General features: G+C 39.1%; 1 protein-coding gene across 2 annotated transcripts in view; it reads right to left on the bottom strand.

Annotated features, from left to right (window-relative positions):
- Positions 1 to 11,021, bottom strand: part of LOC132392603 (juxtaposed with another zinc finger protein 1-like) — a 296,048-nt gene extending 285,027 nt beyond the window's left edge. For both annotated transcript variants that reach the window (XR_009511591.1, XM_059966707.1), the window contains exon 1: positions 10,727 to 11,021. Coding sequence is in view for 1 of the 2 variants with exons in the window: in XM_059966707.1 (XP_059822690.1) it covers positions 10,727 to 10,841 (115 nt within the window). In the remaining variant the exon portion in view is untranslated. The remainder of the gene's footprint in view (positions 1 to 10,726) is intronic.
- Between the last annotated feature and the right edge of the window lie 9,312 nt (positions 11,022 to 20,333).

Below are 20,333 nucleotides of genomic sequence, written 5' to 3'. Positions count from 1 at the left end.
TTGCAACCAAATTTCCCTGAAATCCATTATAAATTTACGTATCTTTAAACTAAATCTGGTCATTAAAAATCTTACAGTTCTGTTTACTGCTAAAGATTTTATCTATTTTCTAGGATCTGCATTATGAAAGTTACTACGGGATTTCTGATCCTGCCTTCAACAAATCCAAGAAACTTTCTTCATTTATTATTGCACTATTAGCAGCCAAATGCAAGTAGACCAATAAATTGATATTTATAGACTGTTTTGACCTATTAGATCACACTAAGTGGTATCATTGCATGTCACTTTCAATTAACCATATTACTAGCAAGCAACATTAAAAACAATATAGAAAATGTATTTCCAGTCCAATATTATGAGCTAACTAAGTGCCAATCATATTTTATAACAATTAATTTACTTGTCTTTCAATAATTGTATTTGTATATAAATTGTCTCTATTTTCACTCTGATCAAACACAAAGCAAAAATCAAAATAAACAGCCTGAAACTACAAATTGGATTAACAGTAATGCACTGGCACCCAGTTTAGTGATGCTCCTTAATGGGATGATTACTTTTGTACTTGATCTTTCAGTCCAAGACTCACAATTGCATATCGCATTAATGCCATCTGCTCAATCAGTGCACTGTGATGTTGTGAATCCAGTGCAAGCCTCTGCCTTCCTTGCTACTGCTTTGTGCTACATTTAGTGGTTTTCAACCAAATAAAGCAACTTCAAACAGGAGAGATTTAAGGAAGCAAAAGCACCAGCCTCTGATAACCCCAACACTGTATCAAGCATTCGTCATGCCAGCTGTGGTACAGTCCCGAACCGTGCATCACAGGAGTGAGTACTTGCACAACTCTGCAAACTAGCCTAATGTAAGTTCTCAGCCTCTGTACATTGCCATAGTGCTAGTCATCGTTCTCAATGGCTCCCTTCAACAGAACAGAGTAATGTGTCATTGCACACATATCTAAGGCCAGTACAAGGATATTCTGTAGCTGTTAATAATCACCAGAGAATTCCAAACCTGGTGGATAATACACTTTCCTCTGAATGATGGAAGAGATTTGTTTAAAAAATGTATGTGTGTTTTTCCCAGGATCTTTTCTATAGTTTTCTAAAATTAATGCAGGTGACAGAAAAATGGCAGATCTCAGTTGCAACTTGCATGATTAACCAGTGCATGTGCAATCTGTAAATAGAAATACTCAATGAGTTCAGAAGTCCTTTGTTATTTTGTCCATATTATTTCCTAATTCCAATGCTCTTAGTTTAAAATTGCGCAGTTTAACTTGGTAGATAAAGTCCCACTATTACACACACAAAAAAAAAGCTGGAGGAACTTAGTAGGTCAGGCAGCATCTAAGACTGCAGTCCTAATGAGGGGTCTTAGCCCAAAATAGCAACTTTTAATTCCACTCCATAGATGCTGTCTGACATGCTAAATTCCTCCTGCAGTTTGTGTGTGAGACTCTGGATTTCCAGCATCTGCAGTCTTTTGTGGCCCATTGTTACAAATATTTTCCCCTGCAATAAGTGCACCTACATTGCCAAAATCACTTGTTTCTCCATTGTTTGATTCTCTTCACTACATTTCGAGCAATAATAGATCTTACACACAAAATGAATTTTTCTTTACATAATTAGGCTCTTGATATATTAAGCCACATCAGGGATCAGGAGTTTTATAGCCAATATTTAGTTTGCAGTTTATTCCACAAGCCACATTTTATGAATGAACCACCATGCTTTTCCATTCTTATTAGTGCCTCTTAATTATTGATTTAATTATGTTTTGCATTAACAACACTCTAATGTGTTTCTTGGTACTCTCTTTTTCATCACCCCGTCATTCGACACTTCAATATCCTTTGCTTTAATCATAAATTTATTGGTTTCAAGGCAAGACTTTACAAGATACCTTGTATTTTAGACAGTTTTTTTTCCTTTTGAAATCTCAAACTGGATTGAAAAAGAACTTTTTAAACATAAGCACACTTTTTTTAAATAGACAAAACAGCAACATATATAATCAATTAATTCCTATAATTGACAAAAAATGCCAATTAATGTCTAGGGCAGCTTGTCAGACTCTCTTATTGGGGATGGTCCTTTACCCAGTACTCCTGCAGCAATGTTCTGGACTTACATAATTGATCTTTAACAACTAAAACATGTTTTCTTTAGTTCATGGTAGGATCCAAATATTGCGATCATTGACCCTTGGTGTCTATTGACACCCAGTGCTCTTGTCAATTTGCTGATGTCTTGCAGAGTGAAATGAAATTTCAGAAGACTGGCATCTGACGCTGGAGATCTCAGGGAGAAGCCAAGATGGATTATACTCTTGGCATGCAACTTCACACCTATCTGTACTGTAATTGTTAAATTAATTTCATTAACATTTTACAAATTCATATGACCCTACATTTACAATTTTACCTAAACCAACCCAAGTCGAGTGATCACTAGTTCTGAAGTTGCATTTCTCATTCTGGAGCCCAAAAATTCAATCAAATTATAACCAGATGGTCTCAGCATTGACCAACCATTTTAGATTATCCATCCATTCAAAATTTTGACTTTAAATTTACGAAATGATATACAATACAGCTCCAATATTTCCTAATCTAACTGTAGGGCTAGCCAAGACTTTGAAGGTGCTGCAATTATAAAGATGAAACAGTGCAATACAGTATGAAAGGCATTTATAAACTAAAAATGCATTGTGAATGAACAATTCAAACTCTGAACCAAGAACAATAATTAGAAACTTGAGAAAAACTACTTCTAGCAATTATGATTCACCTTATAAAGAAGTGTCCTTTATAGAAATTTAGCGCTTGTCAATTACTATCTACTGTGCACATTTGTGATCTTCATTACATTCAAAGCTTTTGACTGGCAAGTTAGACAGTAAGATACCACTTTCACAAAGTAGTTAGCAAATACTGTCTGAGACAACAACTTCCAGATTTTAGCATTTAATTACACAACTTCTCTCATGAACTGGCTGTACAAATTGTGCATAAAAAGAAGTGTGCACCATACACCTCAACATTATTCTGAAAGTAAATTCTTGTTCAAAACTAAATACTAAAAAATAAAAATAGTCAAAAACTTTTGGGATAGAACTGACCCACCAACAAAATCCAGCAAAATTTACACATTGTTTATCACAAAGTACAGTTTCCATGCAATTCTCCAATTACCATGCAATTACTCCAATTTCAATCAGCAAAATGATCCACAATGACATCAAGTGGCACTTACTCTTCCATAACATGTTCACTGATGTTCAGTTTAGTTTTTGCCAGTGCTACTTGGTTCCAGACATCATCACAACCTTAGTCCAAACACAGACCAAAGAGCTGAACTCCCAAGAGTTGGCATGAGGACGACTGCTTTTACCAATTAAGGCAGAGAGAGTAATTGACCACTACGTGATGAGCACTTAAGGTAAAATACTCCAACGGATAGCATCATACTTCATGCAAAGGAAGAAGGTTGCTAAAAGGTGAGTCACCAGCCCTAGGGCAATACCACACGAGGAACTTACAAAGTATTGCAGGAACTCAAGGTCAGGCAGCATTTGGCAACACTGCACAAATTGCTCAGCAGTTACCTTTATCTTTAGCTACCTCAATCGCCTTCTATCAGAGGGTTAGAGCTGCAAATATTCACTGATTATTGAACAATGTTCAGTTCCATTTATACCACTAAATGTTCAACAACAGAATTATCCACCTGCACTTGACATTCAGCATATTACCTTCACAGTCCCCCACCATGAACATTTGGTGCTCATCACACAAATTAAACAAATAAATCACTTACCTCCTAACACTCCAAACCCTTTCCACCATGTACAAGATACAAAACATGAAAGTGACTGCATACTCTGCACATACCTCCAACATTTCTCATGAAACTCAATTCTGTCCAGGTCAAAGCCACCTATTCAATCTGTACACCATACACTGCCTTAAATATTCATTCCTTCCACCAGCACACATAGGGACTATAATGCATACTGACAGTTACAAATGGAAGAGTATTTAGCTGTAAGGGGAACAGACAACATTTCTGAAGACACAAATGTGACTCCAGCACGGTAGACAAGAAAAGGACAGGCAAAAAGGAAGAGGTAGATTGGTGCTGCTAACTTGAAGAGATTTTTGATAAATTGAGGAAGGTTATCAGCCTGAAAAAGTGGAATTTGTTGGGGTGTAGTAAACAAATACCAAAAGAAACATTTGTGGCATTTGTCCACAAACTCCCAACAGTAGCAATGAGGTTGACATTAAGTGGAAAGTTAGAGTATCAAAAAAGAGTACAACTGTAATTATGGGCAACTTTAATTTACATGTAACCAAATTATGAACATTAGTACATATTAAAATTCTATCCAACAAAATGGAAGATGTGCAAAGTAAATCAGACGCTTTTCAGGACCAGTACACTGAAGAACCAATTCGAGTGCAAGCCAGCCTTGATTGGTATTATGTATTGTTAAGGATTGACAGGTAATGAAGACAAAAAAATTGAACACAAAAGTAATAACAGTCATGAGAGAGAATTTATAATAGGGAACAAAGCTTTCTTTACTTGAGGTATTGATTACAAGAGTAGACAGTTTGCTCAGACTTCAGTTGGGATATTGCTTGAAGTTCAGGTCACCGGTTTAAGGAGTGTATTAAAACTGATGGAGAGGGCATAGAGATGCACAAGGATGTTGCCTGAGATGGACTGTTTCAGTTATGAGGACTGACTAGGTCTGTTCTCCATGGAGCAGAGGAGATTAAGAAGGAACAAGATTGAGGATTATAAACAAGAAGTAAAGGCCATGAGATGGAAGTGATCTGAGGGGGTCTTGGAATTTACCGCTTAAGGGGGTGATGGAAACAAGAGTTGCTGACATCACTGAAAAATCCAGACAAGTATTTGAATTATCTAGACATTGAAGGCTATGCTCCAAGTACTAGAAGATGGAGTTAATACAGATAGGTGTCCACTGGTTAGCGTGGATGTTTTAGTTCAAGCAGCCCATTTACATACTAGATGACTGTAAAAGAAATAGCAGACCAATTAACAAATACTTTGGGTCTACTGTATCTTCACAAAGAAGGATACAAATAAAGTTCCAGAAATGCTGGGAACCCAAAATCTGTTTAAAAGAAATGAATAATAGTAGGGAAAAAGTATTAGAAACATTAATAGGATTGAATGCTGATAAATCCACAGGGCCCATAGTATGTACCTGTTAGTGAATAAAAAGCTGATGTCCATTATTAAAGATGTAATGGCAAAGAACAGGGAAATGATGCCTGACAACTTTACTGAATTGTTTTGAAGATGGATTGGAGAGATTTGATTGATATGGTGTTTTTGGACTTCTTTTTAAAACAATGGCCCATATAAGAGCCACATCTTTAAAAATAAAGCACATGAATTTGGGGCAGGGTGCTGTTATGGGTCATGTCTCGTTACAGTCTGGAAGCAGAGGAAACAAATGGGTCCTTTTTGCAGGATTTAGTTGGACCCCAGCTGTTTCAGTTGAGAAAATTAAATGTAACATCTCAAGGTTTACAGACAACACAATAGGTGAGTGGGAATTTATCTGTGAGGAAAATGTGGGTTTTCAGAGTCATTTGGATGGATTGAGAGTGTGGATAAGTGCATGACAGATAAAGTATGATGATAATTGTGGGATTATCTACTCTGGGTGGTAAAATTTTGAGGCAGATTATTATCCAAATTGTAATAGATTAGGAGAAAGTACTGTAGGAGATCCTGGACATACTCATATGCCAGTTAACAAAAGCAAACATGATGTGCAGCAGGTGCTTAAAAAGGTAGTGAAATATTGACCTTTATAGTGAGAGAGGCTGAACAAGGACATCTTGGTGAGAATATTGTGTGCCTCTTTGATCTTGTCTGAGGAAAAATGTTCTGGCAGTAGGGAAGTGCAACAAAGTATCGGGTTCATTACTGGATTAACAGTGTTAACAGTAGAAATTTTGAAACAACATGGCTCTTGGATACAGTACTGGAATTCAGAAAAGCAGGAGGAATTTCACTGAAACTTATAATATCCTGACAGGACAAACTAGAACTAGATATAAAGTGCCTTGAAAAAGTACTCAGCCCCCACAACTATTTTTCTCATTTTACTGACTTTTTTTAAGTTTAAAATATATTGAAGTAGGATTCCTAAGCTAATCTACAAAACATTGTGCATCATGTCAAATCAAAAGAAAAAAATCTAAAACCTGTCAATAAGTTACTAAAATTTAAAAAACCAAAATTGTGAGGCAGGTAATGTATTCTCCCCTTTTGGAATTACTATACCAACTTTCCTCAGGTGCAATGCACTATATTACCTTACCAACTCACCCAATTTGTTGATGTAGAAGATTGGAGGATCGTCCATTTTCAATGAAATCATAAAAATAAATTTCCCTTTCTCTGTAAGGTCCAACAGTATGGCAGATTTTCACAAACCAAACCAGAAGAAAGAATTCAAGTCAAGGAAAAGACACTGAACATACCTCCAAGCACAGTGCAATCCATAGCGAAAAAGTGGAAAAAAATTATGAAACCACAGCCACACTACCTAGATCAGGATGCCCCTCTAAAACAGTCGCAGGAGAATGTCTCTTCCAAGATAGTGAATGTTCTGGCTATCTCCAAGGTTCTGTAGTTTCTGAAACCATTTCTTGGGTTTGAAGTATAAACCTTTCTATTTAAGAGGGTTTGTGGTAAGGAAAATGCTACAATCTATAACAAATGAAAGAAACAGTAGGATTCATTATCACAGATAAGGATTTAGGAGAAGAATATAATTGGCTGGAGCTCAGTGAAGACATGACTAGCAGAATAAATAAGGGGAACCAGTAAGTATGGTGCTTTTGGATTTACAGTAGACTTTAAATCAATCTCAATGTTAGAACACATGAAATTGGGTAACATAATGAAATACAATGAGGAGGTGTTTTGAACAGAAAGCAAAAAGTGAGAAAGATTGTTCTCAGGTTAACAGGATGTGATTGATGGGTACAGCAAGCACTAATGCTGGCACCTCACCTTTGAATTGCTGAAGGTCAACATGGAGGTGAAGAAAGCAATTTAACAGGGAAACAGTATGATAACCATTACAATGAGACTATTTAAATACAAGAGTAAGAAAGTATTATTGTATTTGTATAGGGCTTTGGTGAGAACACACCTAGAGTACTGTGTATAGTTTTGATCTCCTTACCAGAAAAGAGGATATAGCTGCCATAGAGAGTGCAGCAAAGATTAACTAGACTGCCTCCTGGGATGGAGGATTTGCTGTAAAAGGATAAATTGAACAGACTGACCTGCCTGTGAGAGGAGACCTCATCAAAACTTTCAAAATTCTTAAAGGTCTTTTACAGATAAGAATGATCTTTCCCCTGATTGAGGAACCTACAATCAGGAAGCACCATTTAGGGCGGGGGGGGGGGGGGGGGGTTCCCAAACTTTTTTATGCCATGGACCAATACCATGGTTCGTAGACCCCAGGTTGGGAACCCCTGATTTAAGATACAGAACAGACCATTTAAACTGAGGTAGTCTCTCAGAAACATTAGAAATTCTCTAACCACGTGTCTTTGAAGGCTTAATCATCATGTTCATTTAAAATATGGATTGATAAACTTCTGGACATGAAGGAAATCAAAGGATATGGGAATAACATTGGAAATGGTAGTGTAGATGACCAGTCATCTTAAGATTCAAAACTCTGGTAATTTGATAAATTGGTTTATTATTGTCATATGTTCGAGTTTCAGAGAAAAATTTAGTTTTGCATGCATGCCAACCATAGAGATAATTTTATCACATCGAGCTGCCATCGCAAGTAGTGGATGCCAATTTGATTTCAATATTTAAGAGAAGTTTGGATTGGTACATGGATGGGAGAGATGGATGGCTATAGTCCGAGTGCAGGTTGATGAGACAAGGCAGTTTAAATAGTTCGGCGTGAACTGGATAAGTCAAAGAGACTATTTCTGTGCTGTTGATTTCTATGACATCAGTGCATCGAAACAATACAAATGAAAGCAGTAACAGAATGCAGAATGGTGTTACAGTTACTGTTATTTCATGTGTACCTCCTACCCACATCAACTGTGTCTGTTTGTTTATAGCTGACAACAAAGGAGATATCACAATAGTTAATCACAATATAACTAGTCGAGGGCAATTTATACAGAGATTTACAAGTCATCATCATTATGTGCCATGTCATATGACGTAGGTGATCATGGTGACCATGAATATTTTTTTCTATAGAAATGGTTTACAGATGTTTTCATCTGGGCAGTGTCATTACAAGACACTTGACCCCAGCCATTATCAATACTCTGGCATCAGTGGTCACATAACCAGGACTTGTTATAAGCACCAACTGCTCAAATGACCATGCATCACCTGACAATCTTTACGCTTGTTCTAGCAATGAGGTATTCTGCCAAGCAACTTGACACTGTCTGCTCAGGGAGTTACTAAACAGAATTCATCACGTTTGTCCTGAACATCCAGCAATTTGACCATTTTTTCTGAAAAGACCATCCCATCCCATTGCACGAACCAACTCTTAATTTTGAGGGTCAATAGCTCAATAGTTTCACAACACTGTTTCACATAGCAGGGACCTGGATTGAATTCTGGGTCTGGATCTGGGTGCTTTAGTTTCCATGCATGTCAGTAGGCTAAATAGCCATTCTATATGCGTAGAATCTGGAAGGAATAGACAAGGATGTGAGGAGAATAAAAATGTGATTAATTTGGATTACTGCGTACAGATAATTGATGGTCAGTGCTGACTTAGTGGGGTCCATGAATCTAACTTGTTCTCAATTAAATCTAAAACTCTGCTCTGGGGCCAAGAGTAGAAAGTGACTAAACATCTCACTATACACAGCAGTTTAACGACCAAGGATATCTGCCCAGTATAGCATAGTCACATTCCTTCCCACCTTTAGTAGTATCTACTGGAGGCATTGCTTCATGAAGGCAACATCTATCAAAGCAACACATACAAAATGCCGGAGGAACTCAACAAGCCAGGCAGCATCTATGGAAAGGAGTACAGTTGCTGTTTCGGCCCAAAACATTAACTGTACTTTTTTCCAATAGATGCTGCCTGGCATGTGGAGTTCCTCCAACATTTTGTGTGTTGCTCGGATTTCCAACATCTGCAAATTTTCTCGTTTGTGAACATCTATCAAAGATTCCCACCATCGAAGCCATGCCTTCTTTTCACAGCTACCAGAGAGGCAAAGGTACAGAAGCTTGAAATCCCATACTCTCAACTTCAAGAACAGCTACATCCCTTCAACTATCTGGTCTTGAACCATCCAGCAAAACTCTAACTACTATTGTTTAGCAACATCATGAACACTTTGCACTAAAATAACTGTGGTCTTCTTTTGTAAAATGTGTATAATTTATATCTGATTTATGTTGTTCTTGTGAATGCTGCTTATCTGATGCTATGTCCCTACGACATTGCTGCAAACAGGCTTTGCATTGGGTTTGTCAAAAGATGTACTTGTGCATATGACAATAAACTACTTTGACATATTTGCTTCATCCTGATAAATGCAAAGGATTGTAGGCGATTCTATATCCAAATAACTGAAGTACTTTCTGGTTTGCATAATTAATGCAATGCTATTGTTAATAATATAACATTATTGCATTTTTGATGAATTAACAAATATCAATTTTGAAAAAAATTGGGAAAAAAGTTATCCATAAGTAATTGCACTTTCACAAATACAATTGTTCAGAAGTGTAAGAACTTTTGATGAGGCTCTGAAATAAACACCTTTAGTTTTTTTCCCTGTAAAAAAATAATAAAAGGTCACTAAAGACTATCAAAGCATTGATGAGTTTTTTTTAAATTTCAAACTTCATTATAAACATCAAGTTCATCATTTGAAATACGACTAAGGTAAGGATGTCCAAGTCTAAAATGTTGAAATAACATTACGGCAAGGTGGTCTGCAAGCTCTCAACACATTAAAAACAAGCAGCCTTCTCAAAATAGATTAAAGATAGTTTTGCACCATCACAATCAAACAAAACTTCAGTTGGGATGAAAACAGATTAGGATCGAACTCAACATAAATGATCGTGGTGTATTAAGCAAACTCCGTTTCTGTAGTATAAAGATATTTTTATAATGTCTTCAAAAAGGACAAGAATCACAATTAACAAAGCAATCACTGCTTGAGTACAACTACATATAGAACATAAAAAAGGCCAATCACGTGTTAATGTAATACAGATTTGTAATGAGCACACTAGCACTTTAAATTAGAGGAAAGATACAACAAATTGGTCTAAACAATTCTCTACGTCAACACCCTCGCTTTTTAAAGCAGCGCATCACTTCTCCTGTTACTGCCCTGCATCAGGTGATAAGCTATCATGCTTCAAGATACAGAAGATAAGCAGTTCCCCCGCTGCGGTTTATTCTCACTTCCCAACCCTGAGGCCATCCTCAATACTCCCTCCCGATGCAAGCGCACGCTCACAGCTGCGGCTCTTGTCGATGCATTTAAACGGGCATGAAGTGTCGCCAATAACCGGAGTGTGGAGACCCATTACAGCTTCCCGCGAACAGGCCAGGCCTCGGCAGCTCGGATCTGACAGCTCAAGTACTGGCTAGAGTGTCAATCAGCGCCGCTGCCACCTACCTATGTGGATGTCTTCAATGTGCTCGATAAGTTCTGCCAGGGTGTTAAAGGTGAGGCCACATCCACCGAAATTACAAGTGTTGGAGAAAAAGGAGGCGGCGGCCAACGCTGTCATGATATCCCGCCCCTGGGCGCTCCGCCCTGCCACGCCTACCGCCGCTCGGCTCCGCGGCTGCCGGGCCGACAACCTGGGCGGGCGGGCGCGCACACACACACGCCCTTTCCCCCGGCAGCCTCTCACTCCCGCACCTGCATGCCGGCAAGCGCACGGTTCGGCCGGCGCGTCGCGGCGCCGCCTTCCGTTAACGGAGGCGCCGGTCACGTGACCAGCAGCAGCTGGCGGCTCCGAACCGCCCGCCGAGCGCGAGTCGGGCGGCTCGCTGCTGCTGAAGAGTTAGCAAAAGGGAAGCAGACCACATATCATCTGGATAACGATAATTTTAATGTGATTTTGAAATACAGAAGAGAAACTCTCCGTCCTATGTTTCTTTAAATCTTATTTACAGCTGGGCAGATGAGTGTCGAACCAGGTGAGAATGGTCCCATTCAGTTGGTTCTTAGAGGAGTGTTAAAAGAGGGTAATCCTACTAAGTTACGGCATTCTTAACCAGTCAGAACGGAATCAACATAATTTGCACGGAATTTGTTGGAGTACAACATCTTTTTGTATGGCTTCCACTCGTGCTGTAAACGTTTGTAGTGGGGGTAACGATGATAACAGCATGGCAAGGTTAATGGAACAGCTGAAACCTATGTATAATAAAATTAATGATTTCATTCATTTTCATTTCTTGAGATAAGGTCGAGACTGCCCCATCACGGCCACAAATTGATTACAATAAACCTAAGGAAAATACCACAAAGGTTTTTCAAAGCTTGCAGAGGGATTTGGACCAACTGGAAAAATGGGCTGACAAATGGCAGATGGAATTTAATGCAGACAAGTGTGAAGTATTGTACTTTGGAAGGACAAACCAAGGTAGAACATACAAGGTAAATGGTAGGACACTGAGGAGTGCAGTGGAACAGGGGGATCTGGGAATACAAGTCAAGTCACTTTTATTGTCATTTCGACCATAACTGCTGGTACAGTACATAGTAAAAATGAGAATGTTTTTCAGGACCATGATGTTACATGACACAGTACAAAAACTAGACTGAGCTATGTAAAAAAAAACACACAACAGAGAAAGCTACACTAGACTACAGACCTACATGGGACTGTAAAGTACACAAAACAGTGCAGGCATTACAATAAATAATAAACAGGAAAACAGGGCAAGGTGTCAGTCCAGGCTCTGGGTATTGAGGAGTCTGACGGCTTGGGGGAAGAAACTGTTACATAGTCTGGTCGTGAGATCCCAAATGCTTTGGTGCCTTTTCCCAGATGGCAGGAGGGAGAGGAGTTTGTATGAGGGGTGCATGTGGTCCTTCATAATGCTATTTCCTTTGCGGATGCAGTGCATAGTGTAATTGTCCATGATGGCGGGAAGAGAGACCCCGATGATCTTCTCAGCTGACCTCACTATCCGCTGCAGGGTCTTGCAATCCAAGATGGTACAATTTCCGAACAGGGCAGTGATGCAGCTCCTCAGGACGCTCTCAATACAACCCCTATAGAATGTGATGAGGATGGGGGGTGGGAGATGGACTTTCCTCAGCCTTCGCAGAAAGTAGAGACATTGCTGGGCTTTCTTTGCTATGGAGCTGTTGTTGAGGGACCAGGTGAGATTCTCCATCAGGTGAACACCAAGAAATTTGGTGCTGTTTACGATCTCAACCGAGGAGCCGTCGATATTCAGCAGGGAGTGGTTGCTCCGTGCTCTCCTGAAGTCAACAACCATCTCTTTTGTTCACATTAAGAGACAGGTTGTTGGCTCTGCACCAGTCCATTAGCCACTGCACCTCCTCTCTGTAAGCTGACTCGTCGTTCTTACTGATGAGACCCACCACGGTCATGTCATAGGGGAACTTGATGGTGTGGTTCGAGCTGTGTGTGGCAGCGCAGTCATGGGTCAGCAGAGAGAACAGCAGTGGACTGAGCACACAGCCCTGGGGGGCCCCCGTGCTCAGTGTGATGGTGTTGGAGATGCAGCTCCCGATCGGGACTGACTGAGGTCTCCCAGTCAGGAAGTCTAGTATCCAGTTGCAGAGGGAGGTGTTCAGACCCAGTAGGCTCAGCTTTCCAATGAGTTTCTGAGGGATGGTTGTGTTGAATGCTGAACTAAAGTCTATGAACAGCATCCGAACATATGTGTCTTTTTTGTCCAGGTGGGTTAGGGCCAGGTGGTGGCAATGGCGTCATCTGTTGAGCAGTTGGGACAGTACGCAAACTGTAGATACATAATTCCTGAAAAGTGGCATCACAGATAGATAGGGTAGTAAAAAGAGCTTTTAGCACATTGGCCTTTAGAAATCAAAGTACTGAGTATAAGAGTTGGAATGTTATGGTGAGGTTGTATAAGACATTGGTGAGGCCAAATTTGGAGTATTGTGTGAAGTTTTGGTCACCTAATTACAGGAAGGACATTAATAAGTTTGAAAGAGTGCAGAGAAGGTTTACAAGGATGTTGCCGGGACTTGAGAAACTGAGTTATAGAGAAAGGTTGAATAGGTTAGGACTTTATTCCTTGGAGCATAGAGAATGAGGGGAGATTTGATAGAGGTATATAAAATTATGATGGGTATAGATAGAGTGAATGCAAGCAGGCTTTTTCCACTGAGACTAGGGGAGGGGAAAAATAGAGGACTTGGGTTAAGGGTGAAGGGGGAAGAAGTTTAAAGGCAACATTAGGGGAAGCTTCTTCACACAGAATTGTGGGAGTGTGGAATGAGCTACCAGTTGAAGTGGTGAATGCAAGCTCACTTAACATTTAAGAAAAGCTTGGACAGGTACATGGATGAGAGGATATGGTCTAGGTGCAGGTCAGTGGGACTAGGTGGAAAAATGGTTCGGCACAGCCAAGAAGGGCCAAAAGGCCTATTTCTGTGCTGTAATGTTCTATGGTTCTAATGCTGCAGATCCTGGAAATGCTCAGCAAGTCAGACAACTATGATGAAAGATCACTGAACTAAAATGTTAACTCCCTTAAGAGATGCTACCTGACTGAGTATTTCCAGCATTTTATGTTCTTATTTTATACAATGGAATACAGTCATCCAGATACTCTGAATGCTTTTCACAGGTGTAACACAGCTTACTCAAAAATGTGGTAGTTTGTAATTAACTTTTAGCAGTTTCTGTACTTTAACTGCTATGGTTTTTTTTTCAGAATTCATGGCTTCACTTAAGTTAGAAAATGCTCAGATCTACCTTTCTTAGATCGGAAGTGCATGACCTCAAGAATTTCCTGCACTAAACTCCATCAAATATATTCTTGACCACCCATGAATCCATCAGCATCTGTTTGCAAATTTCATTGCTTCATAGCTTATCACTGGTAACAATTTTAGATACATGACTATCCTTTCCTCCAAGTTATTCATAAATCTGGAATTATTATCAGCATTTAGTATAGAAATCATCAAAATAACAACATACCTCCTGCCTGTTTCTGTATATAGCCAAAATTATTTTATAGCATTTCCCAGCTAACTAAGTTCCTACTCAAGTTAATTGATGGTTTCTAATTCCATACATTCAAAAACTGCTAATACGTGAGGCCACGCTTAGAGTGTAGTGTGCTCCTTATTTTAGAAAGTATATGCTGACATTGGAGAGGGTTCAGAGAAGATTCACAAGAATGATTCCAAAAATGGAAGGGTTAACATCTGGCAGACCTTGGGCTGTATTCCTTGGAGTTCAGGAGAATGAGGGGGGATCTCATAGAAACATTCTGAATGTTAAAAGCCCTGAACAGATTAGATATGGCAAAGTTATTTCCCATGGTAGGGAATTCTAGGTCAAGAGGGCATGACTTCGGGATTGAAGGTCGTCCATTTAGAACAGAAATGTGAAGAAATTACTTTAGTCAGAGGGTGGTAAATCTGTGGAATTTGTTGCCACGAGCAGCTGTGGAGGCCAAGTCATTGGGTGTATTTAAGGCAGAGATAGATAGGTTCTTGATTAGCCAGGGCATCAAAGGGTATGAGGAGAAGGCAGGGGAGTGAGGATGACTGGAAGAATTGGATCAGCCCATGATTGAATGGCAGAGCAGACTTGAAGGGCCGAATGGCCTATTTCTGTTCCTATATCTTATGGTCTTATAAATATAAATTGTTGAATGTCATGAGGGTCCATGTAAAATAACATATAATAATAATATTTATTTATCACATTAGTATCAAAAAATTGAACACAGATTTGGACACAAAATTTACCTTTAAAATCCATGGAAAAAATCTTCCTACTACTACTTACTACTTCCTTCAGAAGACATATATATCCATGCAGTAAAGTGCTTGAAAGCAAAGGCATCTACTCAGTGGCCACTTTATTAGGACACCTATACATCAGCTTATTAATGCAAATAGCTAATTAACCAATCAAGTGGCAGAATCACAATACCTAAAAGCTTGCTAACATGATCAAGATGTTCAGTTGTTTATCAGACCAAATATCAGAATGGGGAAGAAATATAACCTAAGTGGCTTTGTGGAAAGACTGTTGGTGGCAGACGTGGTGGTTTGAGTATCTCAGAAACTGATGATCTTCTGGAATTGCCGTGCACAGCAGTCTGTAGAGTTTACAGAGAAAGATGCAGAAAACAAAAAAAAAAAATCCAGTAAGTGGCAGATCTGTGGACAAAAATGCCTTTTTAATGAGAGAGGTCAAAGTAGATTGGTCACACTGGTTCAAGCTGACAGAAAGGTGACAATAACTCAAATAACCATGTGTTATAACAATGGTGTGCAGAAGGGAATCTCTCAATACGGAACATGTTGAATCTTGAAGTGGTTGGGCTACAGTAGCTGAAGACCACAAACATACACTCAGTGGTCACTTTACCTAGTATAGAAGGCACCCAATAAAGTGGACACTGAGTGTATAATGCATTATAGGTGGGTCTGCTATGGATTGTCAGTGCCAAAGCTGGCTGTACTCTCATGAAATTGTGAGACCTGGTCTGTGACAGATAGTATGAGAATCAGGACAAGTAATAAACATACTGTATTTGATCTCAATTCCAGGGACCAGGGCTTGCTTGTGCAGTCTAGACATTCTTGTGATTTCTTATGGGGAAGTCCGTTTCCTCCCATGTCACAAAAATATGCTTGTATATTAATTGGTTACTGTAGATACCCCAATTGTGAAAAAAAACAATGTTGATTAGGCAAGTAAGAAAGATTAGGTTCAGGGCAATAGGACATGGGAGAATGAGACTGATGGGATTTGCTTTGCTGGGACTTGGCATCAACTGGATGGACAATTAGCCTACTTCTGTGTTGCAATAAGCTAGTAAGTATTGTGTTATGCAGTACTAATATTTCAAATGAAAAAGATTCAAAATGAATCTAGCAACACTAATCTGGGCATCTACAATATGTAGCATCTCAGCAAGAAAAACATTGGACATTGAATTAATTTATTATTATCACATATATCAATATACATTCTATATACATGTATCTATATACACCTATGTCAGGATGCTGTTCATCAACTATACCTCAGCATTTAATACAATCATTCCCACAATCCTGATTGAGAAGTTGCAGAACCTTGGCCTCTGTATTTCCCTCTGCAATTGAATCCTCAACTTCCTAACTGGAAGAGCACAATCTGCGGATTGGTGACAACATATCCTCCTCACTGATGATCAGCACTAGCGCACCTCAGGGGTGTGTGCTTCGTCCACTACTCTACTCTCTATATACACCTGACTGTGTCACTAGGCACAGTGTCATCTCAAATACCATCTATAAATTTGCTGAATATACAGTCATTGTTGGTAGAATCTCAGGTGGTGATGAGAGGGCGTATAGGAGTGAGATATGCCAACTAGTGGAATGGTGCTGCAGCAACAACCTGGCACTCAACGTCAGTAAGATGAAAGAGCTAATTTTGGACTTCAGGAAGGGTAAGACAAAAGAACACATACTAAAACTCATAGAAGGATCAGAAGTGGAGAGAGTGAACAGCTTCAAGTTCCTGAGTGTCAAGATCTGAGGCTCTAACTGGTCCCAACATATCAATGTAGTTATAAAGAAGGCTAGACAGTTGCTATACTTTATCAGGAGTTTGAAGAGATTTGACATGTCAACAAATACACTCAAAAACTTCTATAGGTGTACCATGCAGAGCATTCTGAAAGGCTGCATCACTGTCTGGTATGGAGGGGCTACTGCACAGGACTGAAAGAAGCTGCAGAAGGTTGTGAATCTAGTCAGCTCCATCCTGGGCACTAGCCTACAAAGTACCCAGGACATCTTTAGGGAGCAGTGTCTCAGAAAGGCAGCGTCCATTATTAAGGACCTCCAGCACCCAGGGCATGTCCTTTTCTCACTGCAATCATCAGGTAGGAGGTACAGAAGCCTGAAGGCACACATTCAGCAATTCAGGAACAGCTTCTTCTCCTCCGCCATCTGATTCCTAAGTGGATACTGAAGCTTTGGACACTACCTCATTGTTTTTGTTAATATACAGTATTTTTGTTTTTGCTGATTTTAAAAAATCTATTCAATATATGTAAGTGATTTACTTGTTAATTTATTATTACGCTTTATTTATTATTATTTTTCTCTCTGCTAGATTATGTATTCCATTGAACTGCTGCTGCTAAGTTAACAAATTTCATGTCACATGCCAGTGATAATAAACCTGATTGACTTAAAAAAAACTTGTCTGCGTGCTCTTCATACAGATTAATTTATTAGACAGTCCATTGAAATAGTACAATTTAAAATGATAACAAAATGTAAAATAAAGTGTATCAGCTGCAGAGAAAGTGCTGTGCAGGTAGACAATAAGATGTGAAGTAGATTATGAGGTCAAGAGTCAACCTTATCGTAATAAGGAACCATGCAATAGTCTTATAACAGCATGGAAGAAGCTGTCCTTGACCATGGTGGTACATGCATTCAAGCTTTTGTATCTTCTGCCCAAAGGGAGAGGGGAGAAGAGAGAAGATCTGGGGTGGGTGGCATCTTTGATTATGCTGGCTGCTTTCCTCATGCAGTGCGAAGTGTAGACGGAGTCCATGGGGGGGGGGGGGGGGTTGGTTTATGTGATGCACTGAGCTGTGTCTTGTAGTCACAAACAGAGCAGATGCCGTACCAAGCCATGATGTGTTCAGATAAGATGCATTCTATGGTGCATCAATAAAAATCAGTAAGAGTCAATGGGGACATACTAAATCTCTTTAACCTCCTGAGGAAGCAAATTTATTGGTGAGCTTTCTTGGTTTTGGCCTCTTAAATGGTTGGACCAAGCAGGCAAATAGTAATGTACACTCTTAGGAACTTAAGGAACTCAACCCTCTCAACCTCAGCACCATTGATACAGACTGGATAATGTGCACTACCCCACTTCCTAAAGTCAATGACCTTTTGTTTTGCTGGCATTGAGGGAAAGGTTGTTATCACCATGTTACAAAGCTCTCTATCTTCTATCTTTTTCCTGTACTCTGACTCATCATTATTTGATAAGGTGCCATCTGAAAACTTGTAAATGGAGTCAGAGTTATCTATCATTATAATTTGGGCAGTAATTCAACCATAGTTCATTGAGGAGTACATATACCAGGAACTGCAATAGGAATATCTAAAAATGATGTGTCAATCTGGAACAATCTTCAGTAGAGAACTGTATGCATGATAAATAGTAAAAGCAATGTATATTGGACAGTGCTAAGTAATCCCCCAATCTATGAAAATTATCATAGTTCTACCATACTGCCACAACAAATCATGAATGGTCCAGTGGATCAGTGGAATGAGGTGGCTTTAAAACCTGCAAGATCATTTGCAATTATATTCATCCCAAAATACCAAGTGATCCATTGTGACTTCTTCCTGGGGCCTCTACTCTCATAAATAACAATTTCCCAGGAATGTATTTCATCCATGTGGTTTTAAGGAATGGCTAAGATTATTGGCTATAAAGCAAAAGCTAAGCTTCTGATAATATTTGTCTGCAATGTGAAGATGTGTTAGTTAAAAGACTGAATTCTATGTTAAGCTGCTGAGTACAACTTAATACTGGCATCTATCCAACAATATCTAAAATTACCCAGGTACGGCTGATCTTAAACAGCAGGACCAATTCAATTAGTTGAATAAGATGCCATTTATGTATTCTTCAGCACTTTCCAACATTTTCTGTTCACACAATATATGGTAAGTAACCTTTGTGACATTCAATTACAATGGCCATCCCAAATAAGAAAACATCTAATTATCAATCCTTCATATTCAGTATTAGAATCATCAACTTCAATGCCATCCACCTCATGAGAGTCACAAATGGTCAGAAACATAATTTGACCAGTCAGATAAATTCAGGGACTCCCAAGTGCAAGACAAGGTTGGTGGCTCACCTCTGATTCATCAAGCTTTTCCATATCTATAAAAAATACTTGATCTTTGATTTGGAAATCTCCTCTTACCTGGTTAAGTATGGCACTGACAGCACTCAAAAGTTTTGATATTATACAAAATAAACAGACACAGTCTAATATCCTTAATGTTCACACCCTTCAGTACCATTGCACTTTTACTAAGGCCTCTTCAACTGCATTTCCCAAACCTGAAGGCTTCACCCTAACCTGAACTGCAAGGATATAAAATATGAACTACATGGAAGGGATAAGGGACTGCTCTGCTGGTAGCCATCTTGGATTTGATGAGGCAAATGGCCTCCTACTATGTTTCCATTGTTGCATGAATGAAGTCACCAGAGAAAATTCCCAGTAGATAAAAAGCAGCTTCTTTATTTGACAAAACATGGTACAGCAGTCATCGTATGGAGAGTGGAAAGGTCTCACTGGCCCAACATAGGGCTCAATATTTTATGTGCCAAACATCAAAGGAAAACTCCATGTTTACAATTTATGGAAAATGCTTTCTTTGACCTTCACACCTCCTGATTCACACCCACACCACAGACATCCGAATGAATTTTAATCGGCATTGTCTGGACTGGGATTCACAGCTTTTAGGAACCCATTGCTCAGAGCAGCACTCCAAATTAAATACACAATATATTTTCAGATGTAAAGACTGGTAGCCAAAGTCAATTGCTAAATGTTTATGTCCTAAAGCCAAAAATCACTCTAACACCATAATAATCTTTTTCAGAGGTTTGCTTATCACAAAGACAGGTAAACTTAGAGTTTAAAATTCCACTGGCAGACAAGCTACTATGTTGCCAGGACGTGCCTCCAGACCCGGTGCTCTGATTCAATATTTATTTGTAATGGCGATGCAAAGTGTAAAGAAGGATAACTAAAATCAAATACAAAATGATTTTTTTGACTCACACTAAATCGTTCCTTCAATAAAATTGTTTTTGTTTATTTTCTACAAATTACGTAAAGTCAGCCCGCTGTGCGAGACAATTCCTTTTAGTTCGTTGACAGTTGCAGATGGAAAGAGCTTCATCATATCAGCTCCATTGTTGAATTGAATACCTTCCTTCCCACTTTTAAAAACCTTTCTTAGATCTTTA

Source organism: Hypanus sabinus, chromosome 4, assembly GCF_030144855.1.
Source record: "Hypanus sabinus isolate sHypSab1 chromosome 4, sHypSab1.hap1, whole genome shotgun sequence".
Classification (NCBI taxonomy): domain Eukaryota; kingdom Metazoa; phylum Chordata; class Chondrichthyes; order Myliobatiformes; family Dasyatidae; genus Hypanus; species Hypanus sabinus.
Note: the sequence above shows the minus strand (reverse complement) of the source record. Positions and strands in the feature narration are given on the sequence as shown.